This window comes from Xenopus laevis, chromosome 5L, assembly GCF_017654675.1.
Source record: "Xenopus laevis strain J_2021 chromosome 5L, Xenopus_laevis_v10.1, whole genome shotgun sequence".
In the NCBI taxonomy this organism is placed as follows: Eukaryota; Metazoa; Chordata; class Amphibia; order Anura; family Pipidae; genus Xenopus; species Xenopus laevis.
Window position 1 is genome coordinate 31,829,302 of NC_054379.1, and position 17,936 is coordinate 31,847,237.

The 17,936-nt window shown below is 37.2% G+C and overlaps 1 protein-coding gene across 8 annotated transcripts in view; it reads right to left on the bottom strand.

The window, feature by feature from the left end:
• Positions 1–17,936, bottom strand: part of ehbp1.L (EH domain binding protein 1 L homeolog) — a 294,730-nt gene that overhangs the window by 128,731 nt on the left and 148,063 nt on the right. For all 8 annotated transcript variants that reach the window (XM_041562642.1, XM_041562641.1, XM_018262832.2 and 5 more), the window contains 3 exons: positions 16,881–17,059; positions 16,219–16,267; positions 4,795–5,700 (listed from right to left, as the gene is read on the bottom strand). In XM_041562642.1, coding sequence (XP_041418576.1) covers positions 4,795–5,700; positions 16,219–16,267; positions 16,881–17,059 — 1,134 coding nt within the window. The remainder of the gene's footprint in view (positions 1–4,794; positions 5,701–16,218; positions 16,268–16,880; positions 17,060–17,936) is intronic.

The window sequence follows — 17,936 nt, forward strand, 5'->3', positions numbered from 1 at the left end:
AAATTTATATTTGCTGATTTGAAGGTTTTCTAGGCATTTGTAGTGCAGATACGTATTCCTCCATTGAAATTTGAATTTCGCGCCGTATGCAAATTAGCCTTCGCTAGCGTAATTTCGCTTTACATAGCGAATCAACGCTAGCGCAACTTCGCAACCTTACGCTACCCCTGTGCGCAACTTCGGATTTTAGTGAATTTGCGGAGCGCTGGCGAAACTACGCCTGGCGAAGTGCGGCAAAGTTGCGCCTGGCGCAACTTCGCATCTTAGTGAATTTGCCCCTATGGGAGATGGCCTTTCTGTAATTTTGAGCTTTTTGGATAACAGGTTTTCAGATTATGGATCCCATACCTGTATTATCAAAAGTATGGCATTGCCTGTATATGCATTTTACCATTGGGTAATGGATTCTTCTCCTTTCCACATGCCTTACAGCCTAAAAACTAATTCCCACAGAAAGATTCCAAAGTCAAATTATATTATTATAGGATGCTTATAATCAGTTCTCAGCTCTTCTAACATGAACATATCTATATAGACTTCCCCCTAGGAAAGGAAAGTACCATCTGCTAGAAAAAGGCACCTCTTCCCATGCCAAACTTTTATTCTCCAGTTGGCCATTAGAGATATCAACTTCAAAACGTTTAGTTGCTTGTTTGTTGTCATGCTCTTGGTTCCTCTTCAATAATCTGACAGTGAAGTTGGATCACGTTTCTATTTTATATTTACACTGAGGGTGTGCATAGCTGAGCCCCATATGTCACAATGTTACGAAACAGGCTGTTTCACTCTTATTCACACTTGTTAGGCTATTACCAGTTGATTACCGGAGCTGAACATATTGTAACTCCAAAAGGGACAGCCTGGGCTTTTTATTTTTATAAGTTGACTATTTAATTAGGCTGATATATGTCAGAACGTTGTAAAGCTAAAAGTTAAATTATATTACTGGCTGTGACAATTAGATTTTGGTTGTTTCCATGAACTGTGGTGCACTGAGGACTTTACAGGGAAACAAAAAAAATATCTTGCTGTTCCCTATACTGAGCTATGCATCTTAAGCCTATGCGACTCAACATCCTAATCTGTTCATCCCCTCTTATGTTCTGTATCTACATATGACAGATCTAATGAATCATTTATGATGAGCAAGCTCTGGGCACTAAGCATTTTGCACCCTTAAAGGTGGCCATACATATAGAGATCATCTTGTTTGTCAATTTCCTAAACGTGTGGATCTCTCCCCAATATGCCCTCTTTGAGGTGGGCGATATCGGGCTGATCCGATTGTGGGCCCTAGGGCCCAACGATCGGATCATAACGGGTGGTCGAATAGTGGGACTGCATCAACAAACATATGCAGTACGCGATCCGACGGGATTTTTACCCGTGACCAATTCTCAGCCAGATATCGATCGGGGAAGCCCGTTGGAGGGCCCCACACGCTGTCTGTTCGGCAGCTTATATAATGGCCCGTGTATGTCCAGCTTTCAGGTCCATTTAGTTACCACTTCTCCTGCTCATTCTTCATGCAAGCATAATACATGGTAGAGAGCATAAATTGCAAGGGATCTCAGTACCAGTAAAGTCTGCATATCGCTCCTGTGCTCTTAGCACCCTTTGGCGTTGCTGCCTTGTGCATCCTGAATGATACACAAAGCAAGTAGTGTGACTTGGGTTGTCTAAATCCTGCCTGCTTCCCACATGTATATATGGCAGCACTGCAAACAGAAACCTGTCCAACTGTTTGCCCTTACATTCACAGTGCAAGCACTTGTAAGTGCAAAGGGTTGCACCTATAAGCACAGCCAGGATATATCTCAGGGAACAGAACAAATGCAAAAAACTTCACTTCCCACCTTGCCTACCTAGCTGGACCTTTAGATATCTCTTAATTGTTAGTGTGAATCATTCTGACTAAGCCTAAGAGCTAATTGGAGTGAGGAACATGTCAGGCCACGTGCCCATATATTTCTAATAAAAATATATATTTCTAATAATAATAATAAAAGACATGCCTTGTTAAGAAACATCCATTAGAATGTTGTTTTTACATTCAGTGTATCTGTATGAAACATACCACACAAGTATTTATTAATATTACATGAAAGTACACAAGGTACACCTTCTAAAAAGGAAAAAGTATGTTTTTTACTCTCGAGGCTTTACTATGACCAGGTTTTAGAACCACTATGTTTTCTTCAGTTAGAATAAAAGGCACAAAATATGATACAGTATGCTTATAGTGTTTAGTAAAATTGTGATTTCTGATGCATGAACTACATAGAGTTTGTATTTTTTATTCCCACATTTAGGTAAATTTCTTGCAGGTGCTTCAGTTTCCTGTTTCCTCCCACAATCCAAAAACAGACAGGCAGGTTAACTGGCTTCATGACACTGGCCATGGTTGGTGCCTGTGGTAGGGAAATTACACTCAGGCCATAGATGGAAACTTAAAAAATCTCTATAAACCGCTTCCAAATATGCCACTGCTATACAAACAATGCATAATACCAATAAAAATATGAAGGTGCTCAGAGATTACCAAGTGTTGATAAGGATTAGCACCGGAGAGCAATAAAAATAAACAGGAGCTCGCAGCTGTAGTAAATTGTTTGGTTAATGGGCTAATTATCACATGTAATTTGGAAGAAAAGATTTACAGGGCCATAAGTCAGCTTTGCTCACAGTATTGCCTTTGCACCATTAAGCAGCGACTAGACATAATGACTCGAGGAGATTTACAATCCAATAATCTATGTGAAGTGATTTACGACTTGAAAGGAACAGAAAGTGACACACGTAGAGGTGGAACTGAGAGTATATCCAAACCCTCTAATTTGTATTAAATATAAACAAAATGTGCCTATGTTTATCTGCGTATTGAAGTGTGATGTGTTGAAATGCAGGAATTGCTGCTACATGTTGGATCCTGGGACTTGGTGTTGCCTCTGCCATACAGTCTGCAAGGTACAAGGATAATCTCATGGGTAAATATTGTGCTTCCATAGTGCCAGCCTTAGCCCTTCCAAGAAACATTAAACCTTTATTATCACAGGTAAGTGAATAAATATTTTATTCACAGATGACGTATGGGAGTAAAAGACACAACTCTTACAAGCTAGAGGAACAAACTTTACTGTGTAACATTGCACTGTTAAAAAAACCTATTATTTATTATATGTATTATGTATTTATATGCAAAAGTGTTTTAAATATGGGATTATGTAATACATTTTTACAGAGAACTGCAATGTTCGGGCGTATAGTTTCTTTTTCCAGTATGAAGTTGATGGCTACACAGGTTGGCTGAATTGATGGCTGGTTACAGTGCTAAATAAAAATATGTCTGTCACAGCATTGCTCAACCTGAGGTGCTTCACCTTTTGCTGAACTACAATTACACAACTAGTAACTGACTCTGGCAACCAAAAACCACAAACTGTAAGGGTTCGGTTTCTATTCATTTTTGAATTTGCTTATTCTTTACAGGCCCTTTCATAGTCCTCTTCAGTTCTGTCTTCCAAACTGCTGCCTGGTTGCTAGAGTAAACGATCTATAACTGGCAGATAGCAGTACAAAAAAAATCTAAATTGTTAAAAAATAATAAAGAATAGAAATTGAAGGTCAATTGTCTTAGATTATTGATGTTTACATTACACTAAAAGTTTATTTTAAGGTGGACACTTGAAGGTTACTTTGAACATACTGAACTAAGGGGATTATTTACATGACCGCGTCAGGTTTTTGATGGTGTGTTTTCGGATTCGAGCTATTTCCAGGGTTGGGGTATAAATAGACTCGAAAAATCAGGCGTTTTTTTTTTACCTGAAAAAAATAACCTTGAAAACTCCAAATTTTCATGGGAAACACAACTCGAACCTTATTAAATCTGCCCCTAAAAAATATTACCTGCTCATGTTTAAGTCCTGGCTATTAGATACCACACTGTAGGGGCCCCTGCTTTGACCTCTGCCAGTGTTTCACTTGTTATGTAGTACAGGTATGGCATCCGTTATCCAGAAGCCCAGAATTAAGGGAAGGCCATCTCCAATAGACTTGATTTTATCCAAATAATCCAAATTTCTAAACTAGATTTCCTTTTTCTCTGTAATAATAAAACAATGCCTTGTACTTTATCCCAACTAATATATAATTAATCCTTAATGGAGGCAAAACAAGCCTATTGGGTTTATTTAATATTTCAATGATTTTCTGGTAGACTAAGGTACGAAGATCCAAGGCATGAAGATCTGGAAAACCCCAGGTCCTGAGCATTCTGGATAACAGGTCCCATGCCTGTAGTATCAAACCCACTGCAATAACTGATCACACTACATGAAATGGGCAATTAGTTCCATCCACAGCAATTGCCTCACTGTGTCTACAGATTTGCTCAGTTATTGACCAATGCCTGAGTGTGTGCTTGAAAGCCTTAAAGTAACGGCAACAGGATAAATAAGGATGTCTGGTTTCTTTCCAGTGATCTTTAAGGTAGAAATATATTATTGAACTGATGCCTCCAAGAAATATTTGAAGTATGCAAGAAATTATACAGCATGATTTATTAGGTGTGGCTGCAAACGAATTCAGCCAACAAATCACATGCTTCTTTATCCATATGTCATTCTGTATCTCTCTGTATCGATAGACCTTCATTAACTATTACAATTCCTTGCCCGAATTCATCCCAAATCATCACTAGTTAGTATGGTCCAACAAAGGAGACTACACAGAGGGCTAAAGAAGGTTCTACAGATTTAAAAAAATGCAGAAAGATGGAAATACGGTCCTTACCTCTGTTGACTTTGCAGTTTGATCAGAGTTGTTAGATGAAACCTTTGTAGAGTCAATTAGACTGCTTATTCCCGTCTGGGGTAAAGATGGTGCTTTGAATGTAATCTCTCCAACCTTGCCATTGGAATCCTCAGAATTTATTGCATAACATTGACTATATATTTTATCTTTAGGAACACTATCCCCACCACTTTCTGTGGAAGTAAATGTGCCTGGATTTGGTTTGTCTGCAAAGCTCTGCTGCTGATGATCTCTACTTGTAGTGCCAGAAGAAATCGTTTCTTTTCTAGGTTCGGTGACTTCAGAGAAATCAGTTTGGTCTGTGGTGTCAACCTTTAACAGCTTTCGTTTGGTTACCAATGGCTGCGCTTGAGTGAGAACCTCATTGTTGCTTTCACATCGCCTCGATTCTTCAGATTCTAAAGTTCTACCTGGGCTTTGTAATTCTAAATTACTTTTCACCAGGGTACAAGTGAAATCAGTTGCAGCACTTATAGATTCAACTACAGAGCTTTGACTCTTCATGTTTTGACTTTCCATGCTTTGACTGTCCAAAATTCCATTATCATGTAGTAATGCAGAGTCATCATGGGGTTGAAAATCGGGCACATTGGAAGGCGTCTCCTGTAGTTCAGGACCTGTTTCCTGATTTAGATCATGAAGTTCTGCATAAAACTTATCTTGGTCTATGGAACTATTTGTATCTGTCTCATAATCACCTACTTTATATGTGCTTTTACTGCTGTTTTCTTCAATCTGGACCACATTAAGTTCCTGTCCACTAAAATGTGCCCGGATTTGATACAGGTAAGTCATAACTGTAAGCTTGTCTGGAATTGCTAATAAAACCATGTCAGAAGGTTCCAGTAAACGGGAAATTCCTATGCTGGCAAAACCATCATATGCCTGTGGGAAAAAAAGAGGTTACAATAATGAGTACTTCTCTTGGTTTAGAACACAAACACCATTACTTATATTAACTAAAAACATCTGCCCAATAATGTAAAAAATATTTAAATTCTATTTCCTTCACAAAGGCCATGGAGCTATCAAAACAAGCACTGATAAGTTTTGAGTTATAAATAAAAATCCCCCAACTTTGGAAGTCACCTGGGTCAATGTTAAATCTAAGGGGCAGATTTATCAAGGGTCGAATAGTAAATTCAAATTCGAATTTTCAAGTTTCAAAATTCACACATTTAAATTTTAATCCCCCTATTCGAATGTAAATTCAATGTGAGATTTCCAGTCCTAATTCAAATATTCGCCACTTGAAACCTGCCGAGTCTATGTCAAGTCAATGCCAGAGGTCAGTTGAGCCATTCGGAGACGTTAATAGAGGTCAGTTGAGCCATTTGGAGACGTTAATAGTCTTCCTGACATTGCAGTTTTTTTTGTTTGGGAGAAAAAAAAATTGATTTGTATGAATCAAATATGATTTGAATTTTTGGGTCGGAACCATCCAATCAAATATTAGACATTCAAATTTTTTCTTAAATAACCTCCCAGACGAATTCACATGAATTCCAAATTCGACCTTTGATAAATGGGCCTCTAAATGTGGAGAATTAAGGCACAACCATGACTGCGCAAAAAGGGCATTCGAGAGAAAAGAGCCGACGAAAGAGAAATGAGAACAAAGATGCTAACGAATAAGAAACCTCTATCAAAGTCCATTTGGACTTTTCTAGTCTAGTGAGACCAAGCCTGAACTTTTTTAAATTAGAGCAAAAAGTCTGTAGTAAGGAAAGCTGCTCATCACCCTAAGAACACTATAGCTATGGGGGCACATGCTGGATGTAGCATCATGTTGTGGTAATACTCCTAATTGGAAAAGATTCAGAAACCAGTCAGGATTGAGGGCAACATGGATGGAAACCCATTTCAGTCTGAAAGAGACCCACGATTGGGTTGGTGGTTCACTTTCCAGCCATTACCCTAAATATAAATCCAAAGCTGCTCTTCATGGTTTATAAAACCAAATACTTGAATGTATTAGAAAGTTTCAGTCAATGACCAGACTGATCAAACTTTTTAAATTACATACCTTCCTAAATTTTTATAAACTGGAAGCTTTGGTGTAAATTTCATACATAACATAGGGTTTCACGCGCCATATCGAAAAGTCTGTTTGATTTGTTACATCACAATTTATGCCATATAGGCTACGCAATACTGAATACTTGCAAAATTTCCGGTTTCTACACAAACCTCATTAAGTGGATGTGTCCTGCACACAATAATTTCAGGCATGGATGAAACAATATTTTTTTTTCTAAGACGGTAACCCTTTATTAGAACATGACTGCATGAGTGGATTCAGTAGGCTGGCAAGTGACTTTCCCTCCATTGCTTATATCTATTAAGGAACAGCAGGAAGTTCTACTTTCTCCTCACATGACTTGCAGCTTAGCTTGTACATCTCACTGATCAAACAAAGTAATGTGGTTGTTTTTCGGATATTAGACAATTGGGAAAAAAAATTCAGGTCATTGGATTTAAAAAAGAAAATATCCTTTAACTGTTTAAAATAATTGTTTCTGAACAAGCAGCTATATACTAATGGGACTATATAGACCATTTCTAAGATATGGAAGATGTAGTACTACTATTGCTATCTAAACAATAACAATGAGACTACAGACAGATAACAGCCAGATTCTGAAGTTATAATTGCATATGTGTGAAATACGATTATTGTTTCAGAACTTTGAGACAAGTCTTCAAAACATGAAGGAGTAATAGACTGGTGTATAGACAAGGAACAGACAAATCTGGCTGCCACAGGCCAGAAGCACACTGGTGGAGACTCAAGTGGAGAAAGATGTGTATTGTGTAGTGTGTGCCACTGGCTAATGTTTTCTCATGTAGTTATTAATGCCTGATACAACCTTGCAGACTGTCTTTGATTTTAATGGCAACCAACTCGTGTGACAGTGGAACACTTCAAAGGGGTGGTTCACCTTTAAGTTAACTTTTAGTATGTTATAGAATGCCAAATTCTAAGCAACGTTTCAGTTGGTCTTCATTATTTATTTTTCATAGTTTTTGAATTATTTGCCTTCTTCTTCTGACTCTTCCCGGCTTTCAAATGGGGGTCACTGACCCCATCTAAAAAACAAATACTCTATAAGGCTACAAAATTTATTGCTATCGCTACTTTTTATTTCTCATCTTTCTATTCAGGCCTCTCCTATTCATATTGCAGTTTCGTATTCAGATTGCTGAAATGGCAAACTGGTGAGCTGAATAAAAAGCTAAATAACGCAAAAACCACACATGATAAAAAAAGAAAACCTAATGCAAATTGGCTCAGAATATCACTCTCTACATCATACTTAAAGTTAATGCAAAGGTCAACAACCCCTTTAATGATATGGGGGGAAATCTGTCTGTACACATGGTAACAGGTGAGTACCTTCAAGGTCAGATGCCATTCAAGTCAAATGTAGGCAGAAATAGGACTGCAGAGAAAATGCAAAGGGGGAAATAAATAATCACTATTTTTGGTATGTCAAATTTTTTTTACAGTGATCAGAAAATGAAAAACAAGAATGACACCACCTAAGACCTGCCAATAAGCCATAGTCAATAGGTAGTGTATCTTCAGCACTTGAGTAAGTTTATAACCAAGCTTTTTCTCACAGTTTTATGAAGTGAATAGGAAAATGACTTGATGGAATCAAGATGAACTCATTCCAGATTTTTTTATGCAAACCTGCACCAGCGGCACTCTTTGTATGAAGATGAATTAGATAGCAAGTTCCACTAAGGCAGGGAGTGATGTTCATGGTCACCAAACCCTGTAAAGTTCTGCCTAAAATATTGGTACAATATAAATAAATAATAATCAGCACACTCCGTTTTGTTCCCCAATGCAAGAAATAGAGGTGACATGGTCAGTGATAAAACATGCAAGTATGAGTGCAAAGTACAGAGTTTCCTAAAGGGAAGGTTCTACTGGTAAACAAGAATGACTAGCCTCTAATTGATTTGTTTATTTATGTTACATATGGAGGTAGAGGGCCCAGCACAAAACCATAATCACAATAAAATAACAACATGCACACATCCCCAGGCCTAATTTAGTTATCTCTACAGAAGAAAATGACATGATGACCTTGCAACTTGAATATGCCCTTGCAACACAAGGCACGAGAACAGAGAACTATGAAGAAAAATGTATAAACAAGCAGTGCTGTCCTGAAAACTACCAATGAATATTAATTATGTATAAATAAATAAAGAAGATAAATGCCTGCCAGAGAGCACCACTTTTAAATGCAGATATGTTAAAATTAATTGTTTATCTGTTACATAAAGAGCAAAGTGGAAATGCTTTGCTACATAAGCAAGGTTCTACATCCATCATGCCCCTTCTGTTGGGTTGGACTGGGCCAACGGGACACTGGGAAAAAACCCAATGGGCCCTGGCCCTCATGGGTCCCCGCTGGCCCAGACCTGCCCCCCTTAAAGTGCTGAACCTGCTCTTCGGGGGACATGCTCGTGCATGTGCACGGTGGGCCCTGGACTGCCACGAGGGCCTTTCATTTGCAGCCTAGATGGGGCCCAAAGACTCCAGTCCGACCCTGCCCTTCTTCTGCCCGTTTTCCTGTGCCTATAGCAACTCAAATTTCTTGAGTTTAAAAAAAAAAACAAACTCGAATTTTTCAAGATTTATTATACCCCAACCCTGGTCTAAAACCTGTGACGTCATGTAGGAGTCAATGGCAGAGGTATCTTGAACCATTTGAAGAAGTGATGTGCGAGCCGGCCCTTCTCCTGCTCTCCCTGCCCGCGACCTAGCACTGCTAGCTTCCGGTCCCTAAATTTATAGACTTGCGCCTCCCTCTGTCCCTTTCCTGATGTTACTGTGGGGCGGGTCGCGCGTGGGTCTTTAGAGGGGAAACAGCGTGCCAGGCCATTGTGGGTTCGGAGGGGGCAGGTTAGGGACGGGTTGGGAGTTTCTCTACCTGCACACCACTAATTTGAAGATCTTAATAGCCTGCTTGATGTTCGATTGTTTTTTGGAGGGTTTTTCCCAAGAACTCAAATAATATGAGCGATTCAAGTTTTTTCCTGTGGAAAACTCGATTAATTCAAGTTTTTGGGTTTCGCAATTCGAGCTCGCAGAATCGAGTTTTATCCATGCAAGTTTTTTCTTAAATAACATTCAACCTTTAATAAATAGCCCTCAAGTAATGAATATATTAGAGATTTTGCAATGTTTTAAATGAGGGTAAAGTGAGTCAGAAAACTTTAGTAATCACAGTTTAGTGGTTAACATGATTGACAGGCATCAAGAGCAGACTGTCAGGAAAAGCACCACAGGCACTTCCCAAACATTCCCCTATTATATGACAAGCTGACATACTTGCCGAGATCGTATGACAATGGTAAATACCTTGCTTTAAATTGACCACTGCCCCTGGACCTAGAGAATGAAAGGCTTTGTTTGATGCCATTTGCAAAACGGAAACAACAGCAAGTCCTTTGCTAAGTTTAGGAAAGCAAACAGAGCTGTTTGAGCTATAATGGTTTTATACACTTTCTTTTATCACAGATGAAAAAAGGTCATTTGCTTTTCAGGACCAAAAGCACACCTCTGTATGCCTCCATTTAAGTGCCCACAAACAGTGAGTAGGGATGAGAATATGTGTTGATATGTGATCAAGTGGTAAGTGTGTCTGACCTAAAAGTACTCCCCAACCAAGTTGGTAAATCTAAGAAAATCAAAGTACAATTAAAATGAATAGAAAATGTGCCTTGGTAACAGTCTAGGCCTGAATCAGAAAGAAACCGATGTAAAAGTATTACAAATAAATATTATGTTTAACTCTTCAAAACTTTTAATAAGATATGAAAAAAAAAAATTCTGGTCTGATATTTAGAAGGAAATTGTAACTTCTCACTCTATGAACATGTAACTTATATGAAATGTTCTTCATATTATAGGTTACATAACATGTGTAATCTGAGTTTCTTTTAAAAATGCATGATTGCCGTATATGGTTGATTACGTTGATTAAATAGGCATACTCAGAAATGTAGTGGTTAAATGAGTTTATTCTACTGTTGTCCTTTATGGCTCTTCCTCTGCTAAATTAATGAGCGATCAGCACATTCTTATTTCAGCCAGAGGCGCTTGGGGTCATGAGGCGAAATTGTTTAAGACCAGGAAGCAAATCTGGAAGAAGAAACTCTTCTACTCCTTGTTCCTGTCATGGAATGATCGGCAGAGTGATGACAAGAACTACAACTGCACAATAACAGTGACTAATTACATTTTGGAAATCAGAAACGGTACACCATCAGTGAAAGGATGAAAACCAAGACAGCAATTGTTGTATTGGGTTCCCTGTTAATTTCATCCACCTAAAAAACAACGTGCAACTTCCATGACTACCACAATGCCTGTCCTTCTCAAACTCACCAAAGGACTAACTGTAATAAGCATCTTCTTTACTATTCATTAACCAATACCAGAAATGTAATTACTTAGATCTAATTTTCATGTCCATTTTGTCTATACAAGAAGTGTAGTCCTGACAAACAGGAGTTTGACTATCACTATGTCCATCGCTCCAACATCTTCCCAAATTATCAGGCATTCAGCGTTATCAAGGACAATCTAAAACAGTTTTTCAGACTTCTGATAGAAAAACAAGTTAGAGGATAAAATGCTCAATGAACTGTATATAACAGCAAAAATATTTGTAATTTGAGTTGAGTAAAGGTTTAAAAAAAGCAACAGCACATTGACTATACAGGCATAGTACTATCATACCTTTGTCATTCTACAAAGCCAGAAAAAGAATCAAATAACTTCATGCATCCACGGGTAATTTTAGGGCAGGGCACAGAGGGTGTGTGGTACTAGCCGCTCTGCCTTGAGCAAAAATGTTTGTGTTAAATTACAAACTACATATGCTTAATTTGTATAATATTTGTATTATGTATTCACTTGTTATGCCAGGGATTTATCGCATTCATAATAAACTAGAAAGAATTGAGGCCACAGCAAATCTTCATGTAGCGTTAGAAACAAGCCATGTATGAATCTAGAAAATGCTTAGTGCTTTTTTGGGGGTGAATTTACCAGCAATATCTTTGGGTAGAGGTATACTTAGTTTTTTTTGTGCCTTTTTCTATCTTATGGAGAGAATAATAAATCCTTGTTCCTAGGTGTCTTACCACGAGTAAAGCCACAAATCAGTGGAGTTGAATATATTTAACATAGGCTACAGAATACACACTAAGGGGCCAATTCATTAACTTCGAGTGAAGGATTCGAAGTAAAAAAACTTTGAATTTCGAAGTGTTTTTTTGGCTACTTCGACCATCGACTACGACTTCAACTTCGAACCGAATGAGTCGACTATTCGACCATTCGATAGTCGAAGTACTGTCTCTTTAAGAAAAAACTTCGACCCCCTAGTTCGCCACCTAAAAGCTACCGAACCCAATGTTAGCCTATGGGGAAGGTCCCCATAGCCTTGGCTAAGTTTTTTTGGTCGAAGGATAATCCTTCGATCGTTGGATTGAAATCCTTTGAATCGTTTGATTCGAAGGATTTAATCGTTCGATCGAAGGATTTAATCGTTCGATCATACGATTGCAGTATTTGCGCAAAATCCTTCGACTTCGATGACGAAGGATTTTCATTCCCAGTGGAATATCGAGGGTTAATTAACCCTCAATATTCGACCCTTGATGAATTTGCCCCTAAGTATATTTTTTGCATTTTTCATAAGGTTATTACTGCAGGTTCAAGACAATGTTAGCTTGTTTATTAATTATTCCTATTCTGCTTATATATTTCTATGTGAACATTTGGATCATCTCGTAGTGGTTGTTTCTGTCCTAATTTAGGTTTCGGATTAGGAATTTGTAAAGAGTCTTTGTTATATTAATTGGTTTATTTAACACTGAGAATTAATTTCAAATTGACTTTCATGGGAACCTCAGTCCAACCATGGGCTTATCAGGGAGCTAATCAAGTCACAAGATCTGGGAATGGATTTGGGTTTGTGATGGCTCCAGCTGACAAAGCTGTGATGTCCAAAACATGGAACATACTAAGTCAATTTACTACCATGTCTAAGCTTTTAAAAACAAATTAAGAAAAATCCAACAAGCTCTTAGGACTGTACTGTCATATCCGGTTAGTTGTTCAGACTGACCCACTGAATGTTATGCATTTGATCGGGTATCATGCAGTTCTATATTTCTGGCAATATGACCTGTTATTTGTGAACCAGACTGTAATAACAAACTGCCAAAAATCCAAGAGACAATGCAGCATACAACCCTGGGAAATACTTATCAATGGCTTTTTGAAAAAAGCATTGAAAATCATATTTATAGGCAAGCCAAGATTGCAGAACTAAAATCAAGAAGTACTTTTCTTTAATTATAATTTGTTTAAACCATAGTAACAGAAAATGTATACAGTATATACGTAGATTTAAATTTATTAATTGCCCTAATTTGTGTATTTTACCCATTTCATAACTTGAGCTTCCAGTAAAACTACATTTTGATGTTTGTTATCCTAAAAAATGTTTGTGCAAGTGGCAATCCTATCTTAGGTAGAATAGAAGTGCTAATGATCTGATCACAATTCCTGATATATATAAAAAATTTCAATACACATTTAAAAAGTGAAGACTTGTTAAATATTAGGTTTTTATTATAATTGGTGGGCAGAGGTAAAAGGGTGCAGCTTGTCATTGTCTTCATAAAATATATTTGTGAGTGCGGAAAGTTTGCTAGACAAAGTGTACACTGCGAAAAAGAAGAAGTCTTGGCAACAAAATAAAGAATCTTCATAATTACAGTTTGCTCAGAGTTGAATTAAGATTTTTAGTTTGTGCTCTAGGGCTTTCCATACGTTACATGAATTGAGAATTTCAAAAGGGAGGAAAAAAATAAGGCATAAAGATCGAATAAGGTGAGGAATACTTCAAGTATTTGAGGGTCTGTCTGAACAAGGAAGAAGATTCTCATAACAAAAACAAAAATTGCAGGTAGCATTAAATTGGATTTGTATTTTGAGAGAGGTGTGAGGGGGAGTGGAGAGTGAAGAACAGCTCAATTTGTAATTTACAAACATTATAAAATAATTAAAGCTTGGCTGTAACAACAATATGAGGTTTTTTTTATAATGAAAGGTTTGAAATAGTTTAGATTTTTTAAAACAATGCAAATAAAAATAATGCCTGTATAATTGATGAACAGATAGCAAGAAATGTAAAAAAATACTCATTATTAGATCACAAAGGAAGTAATAGAACTACTCAAAAGCTTCATACAAACAAGCACTTCTCTGCTAATCTTACAATATTTTCTGCACTCTGTCTGTACTGAGCTTTAGAGGCATCCCATGGACTATAATTATTCATTTGTTTAAAACCAACATTGTAGCCTCTACTTGAGTGTATGGCGAAGCTGTAGGTCATCATGTATTTAAAAAAAATCCCAGTAAACAAACACAGTACTATGGACAGATTGGAAAAGATAATTAGGAAAAGGGAATCCATGGGGGTAAATATGTTATGTATAAGTAAATTTACCACTATAGCAAAAGCAAGTAGCCATACTGTTAATGTTACACATTACTTTAGCGTATAACTATTTTTTTTACTGTGCTTACATTAGAATGTAAAGGGTCGAATATCGAGGGTTAATTAACCCTTGATATTCGACTGGGAATTAAAATCCTTCGACTTCGAATATCGAAGGATTTTAGCGCAAATAGTGCGATCGAACGATTATTCCTTCGATCGAACGATAAAATCCTTCGAATTAAACGATTCGAAGGATTTTAATCCAACGATCGAAGGAATATCCTTCGATCAAAAAAAGTTAGCCAAGCCTATGGGGACCTTCCCCATAGGCTAACATTGAGTTCGGTAGCTTTTAGATGGCGAACTAGGGGGTCGAAGTTTTTTCTTAAAGAGACAGTACTTCGACTATCGAATGGTCGAATGATTTTTAGTTCGAATAGTTCGAAGTCGTAGTCGAAGGTCGTAGTAGCCCATTCGATGGTTGAAGTAGCCCAAAAAACACTTTGAAATTCGAGGTTTTTTTACTTTGAATCCTTCACTCGAAGTTAGTGAATCGGCCCCCTAATCTATTTTTGGCAGATTCTAGACCAGGGATCTCCAACCTTTTGAACCTGTGAGTTGGGAAACAACACTAGCATGAAAAATGTTCTCGGGTGCCAAATAAGTGCTGTGATTGGTCATTTGGTGGCCCCTATGTGGATTGTCAACATATATTGAGGCTCTGTTTGGCAATGCACCTGGTTTTTATACATTCTGGCTCACAAGCTACTGGTTGGGGATTATTGTTCTAGACTATTCCCCCACGACAGTTAGGAATTTATCTACATCTTTTTCTCTCTTTAAATATAAGACGTAAGGTAAGAAATGGGCAACAAAAATGAAAGATTAGTGTAAAGGTAACCATACATAGCCAACCTTAAGGCTATCCAATAATAAGCGGCTTTGAGAGGAAGTAATGTAAAGCAATGGATTCTGTCACTTCCTTTTGTGATGGTGGTGCTCAATCCACCTGCTGAGAAGGGAGAGTGGCAGCTAAAACTAACCCATCCCACAGCATAAAAATGTCATACATTCCCTCACATTGAGAAGCATGACCTGATTTGACCGTTGAGCATTTATGTACATCGTTAACATTTAACTAATCTACCAATATTACAAACCAAATGAATATAAATCAGAAACGACAGAAAACAACTTTAACTTCACTATTTGATTACTGGTTTAGTTCTTGCCATTTCAGCAATTAGACGTTGTCCATCTTGAATGCCCTACTGGTAAAATCAGGAGTGGCCATACTTTACTAATATGAGGTCTGCTTTTAGCGATGATGTCCCATTATGATCTACATCCATAAAAGCATTGTCAGCATTCTGTTCCATGGAACATATTACTTAAATATTATATTGATTTATGAGAGAATTTATATTGCTATATTTAACAACTATTTCTTATGTGACCTTAACATAATAAATATTTGAATAAAGAGAATGAAACAGGAGGGTGATATAGACAAGCGTTTTGTTGACAGTGTCTTGAGATCTACTGATCACCAGCTTAAGGTCTACTGGTAGATCCCAATTTACCTTTGGGCACCCCTGGGTTAAATACTTAAAAACAGATGAATCTTAAAAAAGATTAAAGGTAAAATAAAAAAAAGCCTATAAAAACATAAAGCCGTTATGGAAATAACAAAATGTTTAAGTCAATAGCAAATGCAAATCAGGTATGTAGTATTAACCAATTATGGTAGGAGCCTGCAAGTTCCACCCCTATTACAAAGAACTTTGATTTTCTGACTTAAAAAAAAAAAAAGCAGAGAAGATATTGGAATAAACTCACTGCTTGCAGTTCTTACCTTTTTGTTGTTTTCTTTAATATCCTGAGGATTGAGGGACTTGTAGTCACTGGAGGAGAAAATGGCACAGTGGGTACAAACAATTTTTAATAAAAAAAAAAAATCTGTAGTTTTAAAACCAGCCCCATCTTTAAAAAATATTAAAGCATTATTTCATAGGGCAACTAGAAATTTCACTGCAATTCAATCAACAAAACTAATAGCGTGGAAAATTAAAAAGGACAAAATATATTAATAAATAATATGGATATAGCCGGTTCTAGAGCCTGGAGCTTTTCCGTCTAAAACAGAAGTTAAGGCAAGGACCAGCGACAAGCTTTGACAGCCAAATTTGCCATGTGGTAATCCCTTGTTGTCAACATTCAAAGAGCTACAGGCTAATTTGTCTCATCTCATTTCAACACTAACAAAATTTTAATAGCATCTTGAGGTCAGTATTTTAGGATTAAGGCATAAAAAATCAAATTAGAAGGGGGCTTAAAATGAAAGGAGGACATTGATAGGGAAATGGTAAGGGCTGTTAACCCATTCACCATGGGAACTCTATAGCACTGGACATGCCAATGATGTACACAAAGAACAACTTGCCATAGATTTTACTCTGGAAAGGTTTCATTGATGTAGTTGATACTAGGAAAAAAGGAAATACTGTGTGTACTCACATGCGGTCAGGTCTAAAGTGATGTAATATTGCACAGAAGGCCAGTCCATTTCTCCAGGAAGTAGTGAAATTGGTAATTTTGACTCCTCTGTAAGACTTTGTGATTTCTTTGCACCATGCAAGCAGTGACTGGCTGGCATTCGGTAGTCTCCCCAGTGTTGGACTTGGTAAAGGACTAGGCTGAAACACAAAAAGATTACAAATTGTAAATATATCCCAAGTTAACAATATATTTTAAGCATTCCGAACGCATTGAAATGTATTAACATTTTCTGACTCAAATCTCAGACCTATCCAATAATTATTTAGATCTTAAAGGTGGAACATAGTACAGGTATGGGACCTGTTATCCAGAATGCTCGGGACCTGGGGATTTCCGGATAACGGATCCTTCCGTAATTTGGGTCTTCATGCCTTAAGTCTACTAGAAATTCATTTAAACATTAAATAAACCCAATAGGCTGGTTTTGCTTCCAATAAGGATTAATTATATCTCAGTTGGGATCAAGTACAAGCTACTGTTTTACTATTACAGAGAAAAAGGAAATCATTTTTTCTGATTATTTGGATAAAATTTAGTCTATGGGAGACCTTTCCGTAATTCAGAGATGGAAGGAAAACAATCATTTTTAAAAATTTGGATTTTTTGGATAAAATGGAGTCTATGGGAGACAGCCATTCCGTAATTTGGAGCTTTCTGGATATCGGGTTTCCGGATAAGGGATCCTATACCTGTACTGTCTTACAAAGTGATTACTGACAGTCAGAGCAGAGATTAAAAACATCTGCATAAATCATGAAAACATAATAAATTAATTTACCAAAATCTTCGCTATGCCAAAAATTTTAAGTGATATATGTTATGATTTACAGTCCAACTGAGATGGAGCCGTAGTTCATTGTCAGCTATAAAAAAAAAAAAAACATCCTCCCGTAAATTGAGATTCTCTTGGTGTATCACTTTTCTTGTGCTTTTTTACACTTGTTTTCATGCCAAAACATCTTATGAGCTCAGCAAGTATTTTTGATACAGGGTGTTAATTTGTTTATGCACAGG